Source organism: Canis lupus, chromosome 20, assembly GCF_003254725.2.
Source record: "Canis lupus dingo isolate Sandy chromosome 20, ASM325472v2, whole genome shotgun sequence".
Taxonomy (NCBI): Eukaryota; Metazoa; Chordata; class Mammalia; order Carnivora; family Canidae; genus Canis; species Canis lupus.
Genome location: NC_064262.1, coordinates 28,654,788 through 28,670,054, shown reverse-complemented (window position 1 = coordinate 28,670,054; position 15,267 = coordinate 28,654,788). Strand labels below are relative to the sequence as shown.

Here is a 15,267-nt window from a genome sequence, read left to right as displayed (position 1 = left end):
TTAATATATTTCTTTAAAAAAGAACACTTATGTCACTGACGCAGAAGACAAAGCAGTACCATCAGCCATGAGTAGAAGTAACACAAATTAGAAACTGTTATTACTTTACACATTTATTTGTTCATGTATTTACTGCTTATGCCCTTTACCAGAATGTACACTCCATGAGGCCAAAGTTTGATTGATGTCACGCATGGCTGTAGCCCCAGAGCAGGTGTTAAAGATCTATTAGAACCAAATAAAAATGTTCTCCTTGTCCTGATCAGAAGAACTGATAAACAAATGGAAAAGTGGTTACTTCCTTATCACATGATTTGATTTTACTCAAAGCCATGTCTTGATAAAATCTAACATAATCTCTGTTATCAGCAGAGCTAAGAGTGCTGTCTTTTGAAAAACACCTGGCATGGGAAGAAAAGTCTTCTGCTCTGTTTCATAGGAGGTGGACAAATACATCTGAGTTCTTGAATCCACAAAGTATTTCTCTTCACCCATTTCGTGTCTTCCTGAGATTGCCTGCCTAAAAACATGATTTCAATTACTTCTGCCTCAGCAGCTCCATTGCTTTTCCCCACAGAAGCAGAAACAATATGATACAAATGGAGGCAATATTCTTTGAAATAAATATATTGCTTGAAAACTTGTGATAGCATATTTTCCTATTTTTCCACGTTAAAACACAGGAGAGGAGGACAACTGAATTGAGAGGATATATAATCTGCTTGAAAACATCCCACATGTAAGCTCACAGATTGATAAAATGAAGGATGAACAGAGGACATGCACATGTGCATGCTCACACATACACCAAGTTTTCCAATCACAAAGTATATTTAACTCATGAACACAGAATTCGTATATTATGTACTTTTCCACTTTTCCATCCAAAATGATCATGGCAGGCAGAGCCCTGGTTGTAAGTGAAGAGAGAATGTTGGCTAAGGAGGTGAGAGAGAGCTTGGAGCCTCCACTACTAGGTTTGAACAATATAAACTAGCATTTCCAGTGGATGCTAATAGGTATTAGTTGGAATAAGTTTGGGAAACTCATGAGTAAACAAAGCTAAATAGGTTTATGTACTGTTGGAAATCATCAAAGGTTTTTAAATGCCTATGAACATTGAATAGCTCAGAAAAAGATACAATGTCTTGCATTTCCCAAGCTTAATCATGGTACTGTTCTCCTTGCCCTTGTTTTTATCAGAATTGTCTCTACATTAGAGTTAAAAAAAAAAAAAAGCCACACCTGGACAAACTGGGTTATGCAATGTACTTCTGGATTTGTAACTGTATGTGGTAAAAACTAAACAAAACAAAAGTTGAGTTCCTAGTAGACACATGAAGGGATAAGATGTTGGTTTCCAGTTATTGGATAAAATACTTAGTAGTAGCAACAATAGAATTAATGAGTAACAAAACTGGCTTGAATTGAATTTTGATTTTAGAATATATAAATAAACTAGGGGCATCAGCAGGCTGTAAGAATAGTCAAAGACAAGACTCAGAAGATGAGTAAGGCAGGAAAAGGGCTAACCTTGTCAGATGATGAAGTGGATTTTTTCATTATAGATGAAAGATAACCCTCAAAAGGATACTTTTTGGGGTAATCAAAATCAAGTAGCAGTCATTCATACTACCAGATAAAGCCAGAAGCAGAGAAAAACTTCCAGAACTGAACTATGACAAAGAAAAAGGTAAAGAAGAGAATTGGGGAAAGAAAAGAAGAGACAGCAAGAAACACAAGCATTGCTAGATTTTAAACTCTGGGTATATCACTTTGGGATACTATAGAAATGGCAAATACAGGGCACTTAATACCTCTTCCTCTCCTATGGCAGACATTACAGGTTCATCATGTACTATTTTCCTCTGAATATTGATTTGGCCTCAGAACCCTTCTTCACACAGCACTCGACTGATCTGACTTGAACTTAGACACGAAATTTACATTCCTATTATATTTAAAAACAAACAAGCAAACAAGCAAATCCTCTGTGAGGTTTTAGTAATACCTGCTCACTGATGGAATAGAAAAAAATATATACTTTTGTCTAGAAAAGCAAAATGTTTCAGTGTGAAATGTTTATTAATATGGACATAATAATGCACATGTGTGGATATGAGTAAATATATATGTGAAATGAGTATTTCAAGTAGGTAGACTGAAGTGTTCTATATTTATTTGTAATCTGAAACTGTTTTAAACATTCATAAGCACATGAAAATCAGCTCATCATTTACCCTGGCAGCTGAAACCTTTAAACCCAATAAAATGATATGAATTATTTTTTAAGTTAAAATAGTTCATATGAAACAACAGCCTATTACGATAATCAGAGCTTTCTCCTTTCTTCTCTGTCATATGACACCATATTGGGCCCAACACCTAAAAAGTTTGCAGTAACACCAAATAGGTTTTTCTCCCCCCGCTCCATGACACATTTTTAAAAGCATGTATAAATAATGCAGCATAACATAATAGCATTGATAATGATCAGGTCATGGTGAGAGGTGCAGGAAAAATTAGGATTTCTATCAAAGGCAGGCAGTAAAAAAGAAATGGCATCATCTTCAGTCTAAAACTAAGTTTTAAAAAAGGGAGGGGGAGTGTGTGACAAGTTGTATTGGTTTCCATTGCTTCTTGCTTACATTCGTTAATTTTGCCCAGCTTCCGAGCATCTGAGGTCTTTGCCTATTCATGCAAAGAACCACTTGAAGGCATACAATGCCCTCAGATATTCTCTAGTCTGAGAAACATTCAGTGCTTTCTTTGAACTATTTTGTTTGAACATGTTCTGCTCAACAGCTCATAATGCTCTGGGAGTGGGGAGGTAGTAATACATTGGTATCAGGGGTTACCCTTTTTATGACTTTTATGAATTAACAATAATAAAAAAAAAACCATGCTCATTAGTCTAGGCTGGCTTAGTTGAGATAGAAAAAGAAGGGAAAGAAGCAGTGGATAGGGAGGGGAAAAAAGCAATGACTTCTCCAGAATTGTTGAGGCCTGAGAGTCTACTGACCCAAATGAATTGGTCATCATCACTCTTATGAACCACTGCCATAGAATCCTAGCTGGTCTTCCGCATCAGCTTTGGCTCACTCCACTGCAGCCACAGTGATCTTTTTAAAATACACATCTAATCACCTATCCCTATACTTTCTTTTTCATGGTCTAGCAAGGCCTTTAATAGTGTGATCCCTTCTTGCCTTACTGGCAACCTATGGCACATCTTGTTCTCTGAACTCTAGCTCCAGCAGTGGCCTTTAAATTCTGCTTTCCCACAGGGCATCTGCTGACTACAGGGCCTTTACTCAAGCTGACTCTGCCTGGAATGATCTTTCTACTCCCATCTCACCTCGCTCAACTTTTACACTATTAGCCCAAATATCTTATAACTTCTAAAGAAGGCCTGCTCTGACTCTGTCCCCACAAAGTGATTTAGGTCCCCTGCTACCTCCTTTTGAAGCACTCTTTCCTTTTCAGCATTTATAACTGTTTGTAATTACATATTTACATGATTATATTTCTGATCTTTCTATTCAACGGTAATCTCTGTAGGGCTACAGCAGTGACTACCGTCCTTTCCACTGGGCAACACCACCTTGTACACGCACAGTGAGCATCTGACAAATATGTGTTGACCGAACGAATTAATGTAGTGTATCTAATACAACTCACTGCTTTACTGACATAGTCATAACTGTGGCACATAGAGAAAGATTTTGAAAAAATTGCTTATACCACAAATCAAATATTATTTAGTAAATCTAATAAAACAAATTTATATCAAACTCCTGTATATTGTATCAAAGGATTGAAGCTGTGAGTACATTCTCTAAGGTGAATACATAAAGCTTCCAGAATGGAGATTGTTTCTTTAATTTCCTTTTGTTCTCTGCTCTGAAGGAACTGGAATCTTTATTATGGCTGCCAAATAAGAATATAATTGTATTGGGGTGCCTGAGTGGCTCAGTTGGTTAAGTGTCTGCTTTTGGTCTAGGTCTTGATCCCAGAGTCCTGGGATCCAGTCCAGCACTAGGCTCCCTGCTCAGAACCCTCTCCCAAGGTTCTCCCCACCCTGCTTGCGCCTGCTCATGCTCTCTCTCTCTCTCAAATAAATAAATACAATCTTTAAAAAAAATCTAATTGAGTCATCTCATTTGGAAAATGCCTTCCAGAACCTTCTGGGGAAACCAGACCTTTAACTTGGAGCTAGACAAAATGGTGCCAATGAGAACAGCCTTCTGGAACATGAACTGTGGAGAAGCTGAACTTACGTTGGTTTGGAAGCCTCGGCCTGGTCAGTCTGGAGTTTCTCTCCTCCTTCCACCTCCATTGTGCAATATACAATGCGGTTTGGAGCCAAGGACTTGAGGCCTTGGACTTCCATGATCACCACCTAGAAGAAGAATCACACATGGTGGAGGTTATTACCAAAGCCCCTGGGTAGCATCACCCAGAAGAAAATATATAGATGGGAAGAAGTTACAGAAACCCAAAAGGTATCTAGTAGCTTCTATCAGTTTTCTTTCAGCTAGGCTGGTACCAGTCTTACATGAAGATGCAATTCTTCACAGTATAACTTATTGCCTCTCAGCTGGAAAGACAACCCTCACTACCTCAGATGCTCACAGGGGCCAGACAGGTAATGTGAAATAGTCTGCTTTTTTTCCTGGGTTGAATGCATAGGATCATTTTTAATTTCTACAAAGAAATAGGTTCTCTTTTATTTTCTTTAAAAAAATAGTCTAGCTTTGAATTCAGAACCTGATAGAGATGAAGGCCCAGAGATTCACTTTTCTCTTTACAATGAGATAAGTCATAAGACAAATGCTAAGATAAAGGGCAAACACCATTCAGCATTAGAGTCAGAGAGGCAGCAGGGAGTAGTGGGGTCAGGGGCAAAATAAGAGAGCATATGCTCCATCTAAATGGAACAGTCCATAGCCAGTTTCAGCCTATTGTTGCCTTGTCTTTCCTTAGTCTGGAGTTGCCAGATACTGCAATTTTTCCTACCAGAAAATGGAAATCTGAATCAGAATCAAAGTCAGTAATCTGATTTTGAAATTTTGACAGTAATCCAAAAAGGGAGGAATAAAATACACAAACTCTGTGCAGGCCAACATTGCTGAATCAAAACAAAAACATGCCTGCAGCTGCACACTCTCTGTTCTAGACTGAGGGAAAAAGCTAGTGTTTTGCTGGACCAAGATATATCATTTACAATTCCTGGCACCTCCCACCATTACCCTTAGAGTCCATTCAGTCACCCGCTATTCTCATATTTAGTGGTATGTCCTATAATGTGTCAGAAGGGAGAGGGCAGGAGGGGAGGTTGGGACAGGTATACTGATTCAAAAATCTGAAACAAATGACCTGTATCAGGGATCTATAGTAAGCAAGGTACATAAAAATATCACTCAATTGTACTCCAAAAGAGGTAATGGCGTGACACATAGAGAAGGATATGGTTGTGCAAAAAATGTATACTTCTTTCTTTTTTAAAAATTTTATTTAAATTCTAGTTAGTTAACATACAGTACAATATTGGCTTCAGGAGTCGTATGTAAGTGATTCATCACTTACATACAACACCCAGTGTGTACACTGCTTCAGTGGCTTGATCCAAGGAAGTACAATAGAGCTGGCCTTGAATCAAGTCAGTTTTGCTGCTTACTAGCCCAGTGGTTATCAAACTTAGTGCAAATCAGAAATATCTGGAGGGCTTATTAAATCCAGAAACTGTTGAGCTCCACCCTCAGAGTGTCTAATAAGCAGAGCTTTTCTGAACAGCCCAAGACTTTTTATTTCTAATATTTTCCCTGGTGCTGCTAATGTTGATGCTGATGATCCAGAAGCCATACTTTGAGAACCACTGTATTACTCATGTGACATTGTGCAAATGACTTGACCTTGAAGTCACTCCACTTTTCTTTCAGTCTCAGTCTCTTCATCTTTAAAATGTGAATAATATATGTCCTGTATCTCTCTGTGGCTGTTGTGTGAGGAACAAATAAGATGATGTATGTAATTGAAAGTTTTCACAGTGGGAAGAACATACACATGAAAAGAAATGGGAGGCATTGTAGAAAACAGACTTTTTTTGTGTGTGTGATTTAAAAGATCGAAGTGTGAATCCTGCGTTTGCATCTTCAACAGCTGCCTAATCATTTGCAAGTTTCTTAACCTCTCTGAGGCTGTTTCCACATCTGCAAATGGCTCAAAAGATTGTTGTGACGATTCACGGAGTTAATGATGCAAAGCAGGCATAATGGTGCTCTACACGTGCCCATTATATTTCATCAGCGTACTCCCCTGGCCAAGGCCGGGCCACTGGGCAGCCTGGACCTCAGTTCTCTTGCTGCAGTTAACTGCTCTATCATGACCTTTGTAGCCATGCAATTCTGTAAGTACATGAAACCTGTCTTGTACTAACCTGCAAATTCAAACCCGGTCTGCCCTGATGAGATGATGGTCCTCTATCTCCCTCTTCTTGCCACCCTCACTGTCGCACCCAACATACAGATGCACAATGAGTTTGCTGACAGTTTTAGTATATGTGCAATTTAGTGTTCCAAGTAAAGAGTATTTGGGAACCCGAGGGCATTTCATTCTGTGCTTATGCTTGCAAGTTAAAGCCTGTTTGAATCATGTACACATGGGAGTATGGTTGGGGACTCACTCACATCTATATTTCAGATAATCAGCTGTATAATATTGAGTAGTGATAAAGAATTAGGAAATTATAGATTTAAAAACTTCATGAAAATCAATAAACCACTTTTTTCCCACTTTCTGTAGAAAGACAAGAGGCAATAGGGAATAAATTGCCACCTCTAATTGGCAATAATCAAATTCAAAGACACCTAAGAAAAAAGCACTCAGTACCTCAGGTGGCGGTATTAAAAAAGAAAGAAAGGAAGTTTCTGTGAAATTACACTGATGATTTTTTCACACACCAAGTGCTCTATATTTAACTGAATACTGCCACTTCCAATTGCAAAATACATGTTGAAAACACTATGACTATCTTGATCCGAACTAAGCACAGTAAAACAAATTATCTGCAGTTAATTCACAGCAAGCCTTAATGATGTTCTAGAAAATTAATTTAGTCTTTACAAATCCTAATTAAATCTACAGAAATTTGATCTATTCTCTTGGTCTCCCCAAATCTAGGTCTATCATAAAATCCTTGTGGGGTTCTGAGCTTTAATAAGTTGTGAATGGTTCTCAACTTTGGAGGGCATAAGAAGCACCTGGGTGGCTCATTAAAATGGTAATGGTAATGGTAATTTCATGGTAAACTCCACCCAGAGGTTCTTTTTTTTTTTTTTTTTTACCTCATTGAAGCATATTTTACATATCTTATAATTAACCCATTTCAAGTGTACAATGCAATGATTTTAGTAACTTTACTAAGTTGAATGACTATCATTATAAATTAGTTTTAGAACATTTTTTATCTCCCCCAGTAATGTCCCTAATGTCCGTTTCTACCTTCTGCCCCAGGCAACACTAATCTAACTTCTGTTTCTGAAGACTCGCGTCTTCTAGATATTTTATATCAATGGAATCAAACAACATGTGTCTCTTGTGTCTGGCTTCTTTCACTAAGCAGAATGTTTTTGACTTATCTAAATCAAAGCATACATCTGTAGTTTGTTTCTATCAATTGCTAAGTAGTAACCCCTTGTATGGATGTACTGCATTTTGTCTATTTACCCTTGGATACATATTTAGGTTGTTTCTATTTTTGGCTAGTAAGAATAATGCTGCTATAAACATTTTGGGAGCAAGATTTTATGGGCAAATGTGTTTTCATTTCTCTTGGGTAGATATCTAAGAGTAAAGTTGTACTCTACACCTGGTAATTTTATGTTTAACTTTTTGAGAAACTAACAAACTCTTCTCCAAAGTGACTGGACCATGTTGTACTCCCCCACCCCCGTTAAGATTTGAATCAATAGGTCTGGGTGATGTCAGGAATCTGCACACTGAACCAGCTTCCCGGGCAATTCCAACATAGCCAGATCAGATCCACTCCCTAAATTATACGTATGAAAGGCAAACGTGTGAATAGAAGTTATAAAGAAATTTATTGACATGTGGAGCATTCTGCCACAGTCCAGTCTGAACCGGTTCTTTCTTTGAGTGATGAAGTCAACTGAAAAGGCTCCACTGCAACAAGAGGACCTCTATCATGTAGCCAACAGGAGAGATGACAAGAAAGAAAATCTACAATGCACCAAATGATGCTAGATATTTCCCCTCATAACTGTGACACAGGATGCCAAAATTTTAAACTTTCTAAATTGTATAAGGTCTTCACAATATCCTTGAGCGCTACTTTAAGATGGAAAATAATGCAAGATTAAATTTAGGAGGTGATTCTTAAGACTGCATTTCCTTAAGGAAAGCATGGGAGATGGGGAATCACTTGCTGATTAGTTGACCTATGCTTAGCAAGCTGTTATTTTAATAACTGCTCCTGGGGTGCAAGGAGGAAAGCAAGCTGATCTAATCACCCAAATCCTGTGGGCTGTGGCAGGAAACTTTCAAGGGTTTAGGGCTTTTTACCTCCAGGGAGAAAGACAGCACGACGTCTGACTTGGAGAGCTGGTTCTCACTCTCCTCGCCCATGTCGATGATAGAAGCGTTGTGGCTGCGTTTGAGTTTCTGAAGCTTGAACTCGCCGCCTTTGGACACTGGCATGCTCTCCAAATTGGCCATGAGAAGGTTGACTGATGACTTCAGCTCCTCAATGTACATGTTTTCCATTTCTTTGGATACAAACTTGGGAAATTTGCGCTCCTTATCAAGAAAAAGAAAAGTATGAACAGAGGAGTAAATAGAGACCTGATTTATACAGAAGGTTTTCACCTTACAGCCCAGAGTTATAATAATATCTACCATTAGTGAAATTTGGCTCAGATATTGTGGCATTGTGCTAGAAAAATGTTCAATTTAGTTGAGTAGATGGCTGACTGCCTTCTGGTTATTTACAATCTCTGACAGGTAAGAGATATATACATAAACCTATAGTAAGAAAGAGTCAAATGTTTTATTGTAGTGCAATCACCGCCCCCCCCCCCCCATTTTCTCCAGCAAATTTGATTTGTGGAAAGAAAAATGGGGTGATATTTTTTTAAAATCTGGTTTCAGTTGAAATGGTTTTTCTTTTTAGCAAAATGCAATCAGTTGTTTTTAAGTTTGGAGACAGAAAGACACCCTATTTCTGGATACGTAGAGATTTTCTCACATGAATAATTCAAGAGGAGCTCATTTGAGATGTTTCAAACATAGCCTGTAGCTATTTCTAAAAGGAATAGTAGAAAGAATAGTTACTGTTTTCAAGAAAAATTGAAAAAAATTAATGAAGTGATGAAAAACATGATTAAAATTCTTTAGAAAAGAAGATAAAGCAATTCAGAACTGACCTCTATTTTTTCCTTCCTTGCTTATGAGTTCAGTTGTAATAGTAACATGCTTTAGTCATGCTATTTGCTTCTTTAAACCTCTAAGTTGCCCGACTGCCTTGAATAGGCTCTGAATTGATCACCTTTTCAAGAATCATTTCTCACTTGAAACATGAACTTGCCCTCCTTAGCCTTGGCCCGTACTGATCAGGTGAGGGGCAAGCCATATCAGTTTGGCTTTTTTTTTTTTCTTTTTTTTTTTGTAAGTGATAGAAAAATCTAACTTGGAACTGATTTAAACAATGAAGGGAATTTATTGGTTTGAAATGTCCTGGGGTGGACCAGTTTCCAGCGAGGCTGGAATCAGGACTCAGATGATACCACCACAACTGAATTTTTCCTCCAAATCTTGGTTTGGGTTCCTTTGGGCTAGCCCCATGCTCACTCTGGCTCCCCTTAATGTCACAAAAAGGTTGCTAGAGATCTCTACCTTATCATATGACATCATGTTATCTAAAGGACGGTGAATATCTCCTCTTGTAATGTCTTTTATCTCAAAGTTCTCACCCAAAGTCTGACTTATGTACATAACCTGAGCCACCTTTTATGGCTGGTGACATGTTATGTTGAGTTGCTTAGGTATGAGTTATATCCTTCATCCAAGTGGGTAAGGGTAGAATTCCACCTGGATCACATGGGACATGAGTTGGTTTGCCAATTCTGGGTGGCAAAAAAAAAAAAAAAAAGATGTGTAGTACATGGACATCTGACCCCAGTCAACCAACTAATTCAATTCAGTGGCCAATGATCAACCAGATTTACTCTTTCAGGCAAATGAACGGAGAGGTATTGAGATTGTAATTAGCAGTGGAGTGAAATAGCAAGATCATGTAGACTCATGGGTAGCTGCCATATTGGAATAGGTGAAAGAATAAGACATTTGACAAAGAAGAGAAAGAGGTAGAGAAAGGATAGAGGTAGAGAAAGGATAGAGGTAGAGACTAGCAGAGGGAGGAAGAAAAAATGGGAAGGCAGGATGAAGGGAAGAAGAGAAAAGAAGTTATTTAGAGTCACAGAAAGAAACTCTTTTATTGGTTTTCCAATTCTCATAGAGACCACCTATTCCTCCTATTGGCTACTTTGAGATTCTTTTGTTTTCCTTTCAATAACTGCCCCCCTCCACACACACATACTAGTTAGCTAGAAGGATATTTCTTTCTTGCTACCATATAGTAAATTCTCTGAATAGAGTTTGGAGATGCCTTTGTGTTATGTCAGTCTTCTTCCTATCTAGGGGCTATCATAAGTGTTCCCCTTACCCCCTTGCTCCCTAAGTATATCTCAGCCATCTTGTCATCTTCTATATTTCAGCCTCAAAATTTTATTTCCCTAGGTTGAATCCCCTTGTTCTACTTTTTTATAATACCTAGGTAAACTTCATGGTGATATTTATTACAATTAATGGAAATAGTGAAATTTATTTGTTTGTTGTTTATCTTTCCTGCTGGGCTATGAGGTCTGTCTTAATACCCTTAGTGAATTATTATCGTCTAGAATAATTTTTGGCACATAGTAAATACTTAATATATGTGAGTTGAGTGAATAATGGATGGCCTGTCAAAATGTCCATATTAAGTATCAATGCAGCTAAAACTCAGTCATGAGGTGGCAGTGGACAGTTGATGAAATAGTTCTGGAAGAACAGTGAGATTCTATTTTTCCATGTAAATGAGCACAGGTTGTGGAAATCTACCCAGCAGCCTTTGAGTACTGGTTCCTTCTGGAGCCTCTTAGTATAATGATTTCCTGGTTTTTGGCTGGGTTCAGTCCACCATGAGGTGCTTTCTAAACACACTGTGGGTGGAAGTAGGAGGAGAAGCAGGACGGAAGCCTCTGAAATAACACGATAGGTTGATGAGCTCAATAAGAGCTAGTAATGATCAAGGAAAGAATCTTACTTCTTCAAAGCTGTTGCACAGGGGGCTTCCTTTTGCTTCTTATCATTCTTGGACTCAATCAGGGATAACTATGAGCCATAGGATTTGGGTAGACTTTATGAAAAGGCCATGGAGATGTGAGAACTTGGCTGCTGGTCCACCATAACTTAGAAAATATTTACTACCACCAACACTGTGCCTGGTTTAGTGTTAGGCACTGAGAGGATCATGATGAAAGGATGTGGACTATTTCCCTGAAGCTTACAACCACTGGGGAGAAAGATCTATTGAGGAAACATCAAGGCAGATGCTGTAACAGCAGTGTATGAGACATGAACACTTGCTGAGAGAATCAGGATTGGCTTTCCAGAGAAGGTGATCCTTAGGCTGAGAGTCTGATGGATGAGGCAGTTTGCCATCAGGTTGAGTTTGCTGGGACAGGATCATTGTTCTTTTCTCCTTTCCATGGAAAAGAAACAAGCAACCATGAATCCAAGAAGATCTGTATAACTGTACATGGCCACAAAATATATTCTCATCTCCATTTGAACACGGCCCTTATTGAGAGCAAAAGAAAGAGTGAGGGAAGTTAATTCATAGCTGAAGAGTGGTCCTCAAGGCCATGTTAGAAGATACCAAGCAGCAAAGGTTACATATCAGCACCCTGAGGTCTGTTACACTGACCTCTTTCTGCCTCATGTTGGGGCTCCAACCTCATAACTACATGGGATTCTTGGGAAACTGGATAAGTGATATCTCTCATTTTTTACTGGCAGCTGCTGGCCTTGCAGTTGCCATGGAGATGGAGAGAAAAACCATCATGTCTGTGTAGTAGATTCTTTCCTGCTAATCAGCACTGAGAGACCTTACCATCAAGTGCAGTCCCTTTTATCACAATCACCTTTAGGACTCACTCAATGCCTCTTAACTCCGTAGTCTTGAGGTTTTGCAAGAAGACCCAGTGGTTATAGACAATACCTCTTTAGCCTAGAGTTAGAGTCCAACAAACTTTATGCAGCAGAATATTGGAAAAATCCAAAGAATGATCACTCCTCCCAGAACTTAGACAGTTCCTAATGACATCATAAAAAGAGGCTCATAAAACTGAAGTCTGCAAGGGAAAACAAGGACATTTTTCTGCCCTAAGTACTAAAGCCTTGAGAAGAAATGCATTCTGTCAATCTAGGCTGAGGTTCTTGAGGGGAGTTTTCAGCAGCAGACCCATTACAAACACATTTCAAAGCTGAAGTTATGCCAAAATAAGGAAAATGTAGTCGTCCATCTTGATTGCTACTTTCCCAAGCATAAAAGCAAATTAGCCTTGACAAAAGCATTGTTTATTCATATTGCTTTATGAAAGACATAGCATATAGATGGACAAAGTCTTCCAAAGAAAATCTCTGCTGTCCATCTATTTTGTTTTGGACTGACAACATTCCTCAATGGGGATGGCCTCCCAAGGACAATTCCCAACACGGTTATTTATGCTCAGCCACACTGAGCGATTTTTTTGGAACATCTTGAAAAATAGCATTTGAAAGTGCTAACAGCTCTGTCAGCCATCTACTTTTCTGTCTTTGCATTTTTACCCATAGAGAATGAAGTGGGTACATGTAAAGGCTGACAAAGATACCCCCACTCAGATAAAGGATCTTTAGACTCCAAAGGCTCAAATGACAAACTGATAGATGATCAGAAGGAAGATGGGGCAGACAGACTCATTTTAGACACAGAGCTCATTAACAGTGTTGCACTTATTCAAAACAATCTCTCAAACAATTCCTGGGCTCCTATCATATGTCAGATGGTGTGGATGTTGCTGGGGATGAAAGAGTCAGCCAAGAGCCAACAGTATGGGGTGATGGGGAATGCCAGCAATGATAGACACCATGTGACACACGAAGTAACAGAGGCATGTGCAGAGTAGAAAAGGCACCAAGGAATCTTATCCAGTCCACATGAGTGAAATCAACTTGACGTTGAATCCTGAATCTACTTCCTACTTGTTGTGTGACTTTAGACAGGTTTATTCACCTATCTGAATTTTAGTTTCCATTTGAAGTGGGAATAATAAAACTTAGAGAGTTATTGTGAAGAAGAAAGATAATAACAAATATCAATACTTTTTGTTAATATATAAAAATTAGCATATGTATACTACATATATGTATATATACACACATGTATATATACATATATACACACATACATACACACATATCCATATCCATGTATATCAGGCACCATGCTACAATAAAAATAGCTAGTAATAAAAATAACAATAATAATGATAGTGACTATCATGAAGACCATGATGCTAGTTGACATTTACAATGGTTAATTGTGTTCTGGGCATTAGCTAAGCACTTTACATGATTTCCCTCATTTAATTCTTCCAGCAACTGAGGCTAGTGCTGTTCCTTAATCCCATGTTTCAGAGGAAAATGATACATCGAAGTTAAATCAATACTTACTAGAACTGAGTTTGAAATCTAGGGCCCATTTTAAGCTACCATATAATAGGACAGAACTATGCGGTCCCAAATGGCAAAGAATCAAGGTAAACCCTATAGGGCCCCTCAGCATGGCACACGCTCTGCCTCACTTCATCTCAGTGTTCGGTGGAGGACTGGGGAAAACCAAACTCTCCACAGCAATGAGTGTTCCACTGTCACCAGTCAACATGGCATTGTGTAATGGTGGGCATGAGGTCAGCTGCAGGGAGTGATGGGAGAAAGGTAATAATGTTCAATGAGAGAAAGAAGGTCTTGGTAAATAATTTGTAAAAGTCAGCATCACAAATGTTAGAATGTATTTTGGGTACAGGTATGATAGCTTCCTATTGGCTTGTTTAGTCAAACTCATCTTGGCTTCTTTACTCAAACTCATCTTTCAGTGGTTTGGTGTTACTTCCTTAGCTTTTATGAATTGAATGGACTTCCTTTCACTTAATGAAGCTGGGGGGGGTAGTATCTTTCTCTGATTGGAGAAGATTCCATTTTTATCTGATTTTTGGCAATGCATGGAACAGAACTTTTCCATCAGGGAGATATTTGGACATTATTTCTTTCCTGGGGGCATCTCATCAATGCTTGCAACAGGACCATGAGATGATAATTTGTCTCTGCAGAGAATAGGAGTTTACATGGCAATTCCACATTTAACTGATAATGTGCCAAACCAATGGCATTCCACTCCCAGATCTCTGCCATGAATCCTACAGAAGTTGTATTATTCGTCTTATATAATTAGCTCCTGAATTTTAGAATTCTACCTCAAAATGTGGCCAAAAGAATTGGCAAATATCACAGTCCCACTAATGCCACTATCTGTCTATTTAAGCTCCAATGTCAACTTCTGATCACACAATTTAAATAACGTAGACTTAATTCCTAGGTGAAATTTGGGGACATTTTAATATCAATATGAGAGGATTTGGGAAAATATTTGAACAAGGATTAAGAAGTCTTTTCTACCACATTAAAAAAAGGCATTCAGATCTCTTCATGGAACTTTTTCTTTTTTTAAAAAAACATTTAGGGGGCAAAGGGCAGAGGGAGAGAATCTTAAGCAGGTTCCACATCCAGTGTGGAGCCCAATGTGGGACTTGATCTCACAACTCTGAGATCATGACCTGAGCCAAAATCAAGAGTCAAACGCTTAACTGACTGAGCCCCCAGGTGCTCCTACTCATGGAACTTTTAAGGCAGTATTTTTGATGTTCACAGTGAAGACTCACACAGCCATCTCTGTCTGATGATTTGTGGGACATAGGTGTGAATGAATTGGCAGATTGCAGCACAGGGTTGCGATGGAGGAAAGCTGCCCTGCCTCCCTTCTCTCTAGGAAAAACGGATAAACATATGCCTTTTATAATCGTGTGATGATGACAATGCTGCCAGCAGAAC

General features: G+C 38.7%; 1 protein-coding gene across 9 annotated transcripts in view; it reads right to left on the bottom strand.

Annotated features, from left to right (window-relative positions):
* Positions 1 to 15,267, bottom strand: part of CADPS (calcium dependent secretion activator) — a 460,562-nt gene that overhangs the window by 229,994 nt on the left and 215,301 nt on the right. For all 9 annotated transcript variants that reach the window (XM_049097818.1, XM_035703542.2, XM_025456449.3 and 6 more), the window contains exons 5-6: positions 8,584 to 8,817; positions 4,281 to 4,402 (exon numbers count right to left, since the gene is read on the bottom strand). In XM_049097818.1, coding sequence (XP_048953775.1) covers positions 4,281 to 4,402; positions 8,584 to 8,817 — 356 coding nt within the window. The remainder of the gene's footprint in view (positions 1 to 4,280; positions 4,403 to 8,583; positions 8,818 to 15,267) is intronic.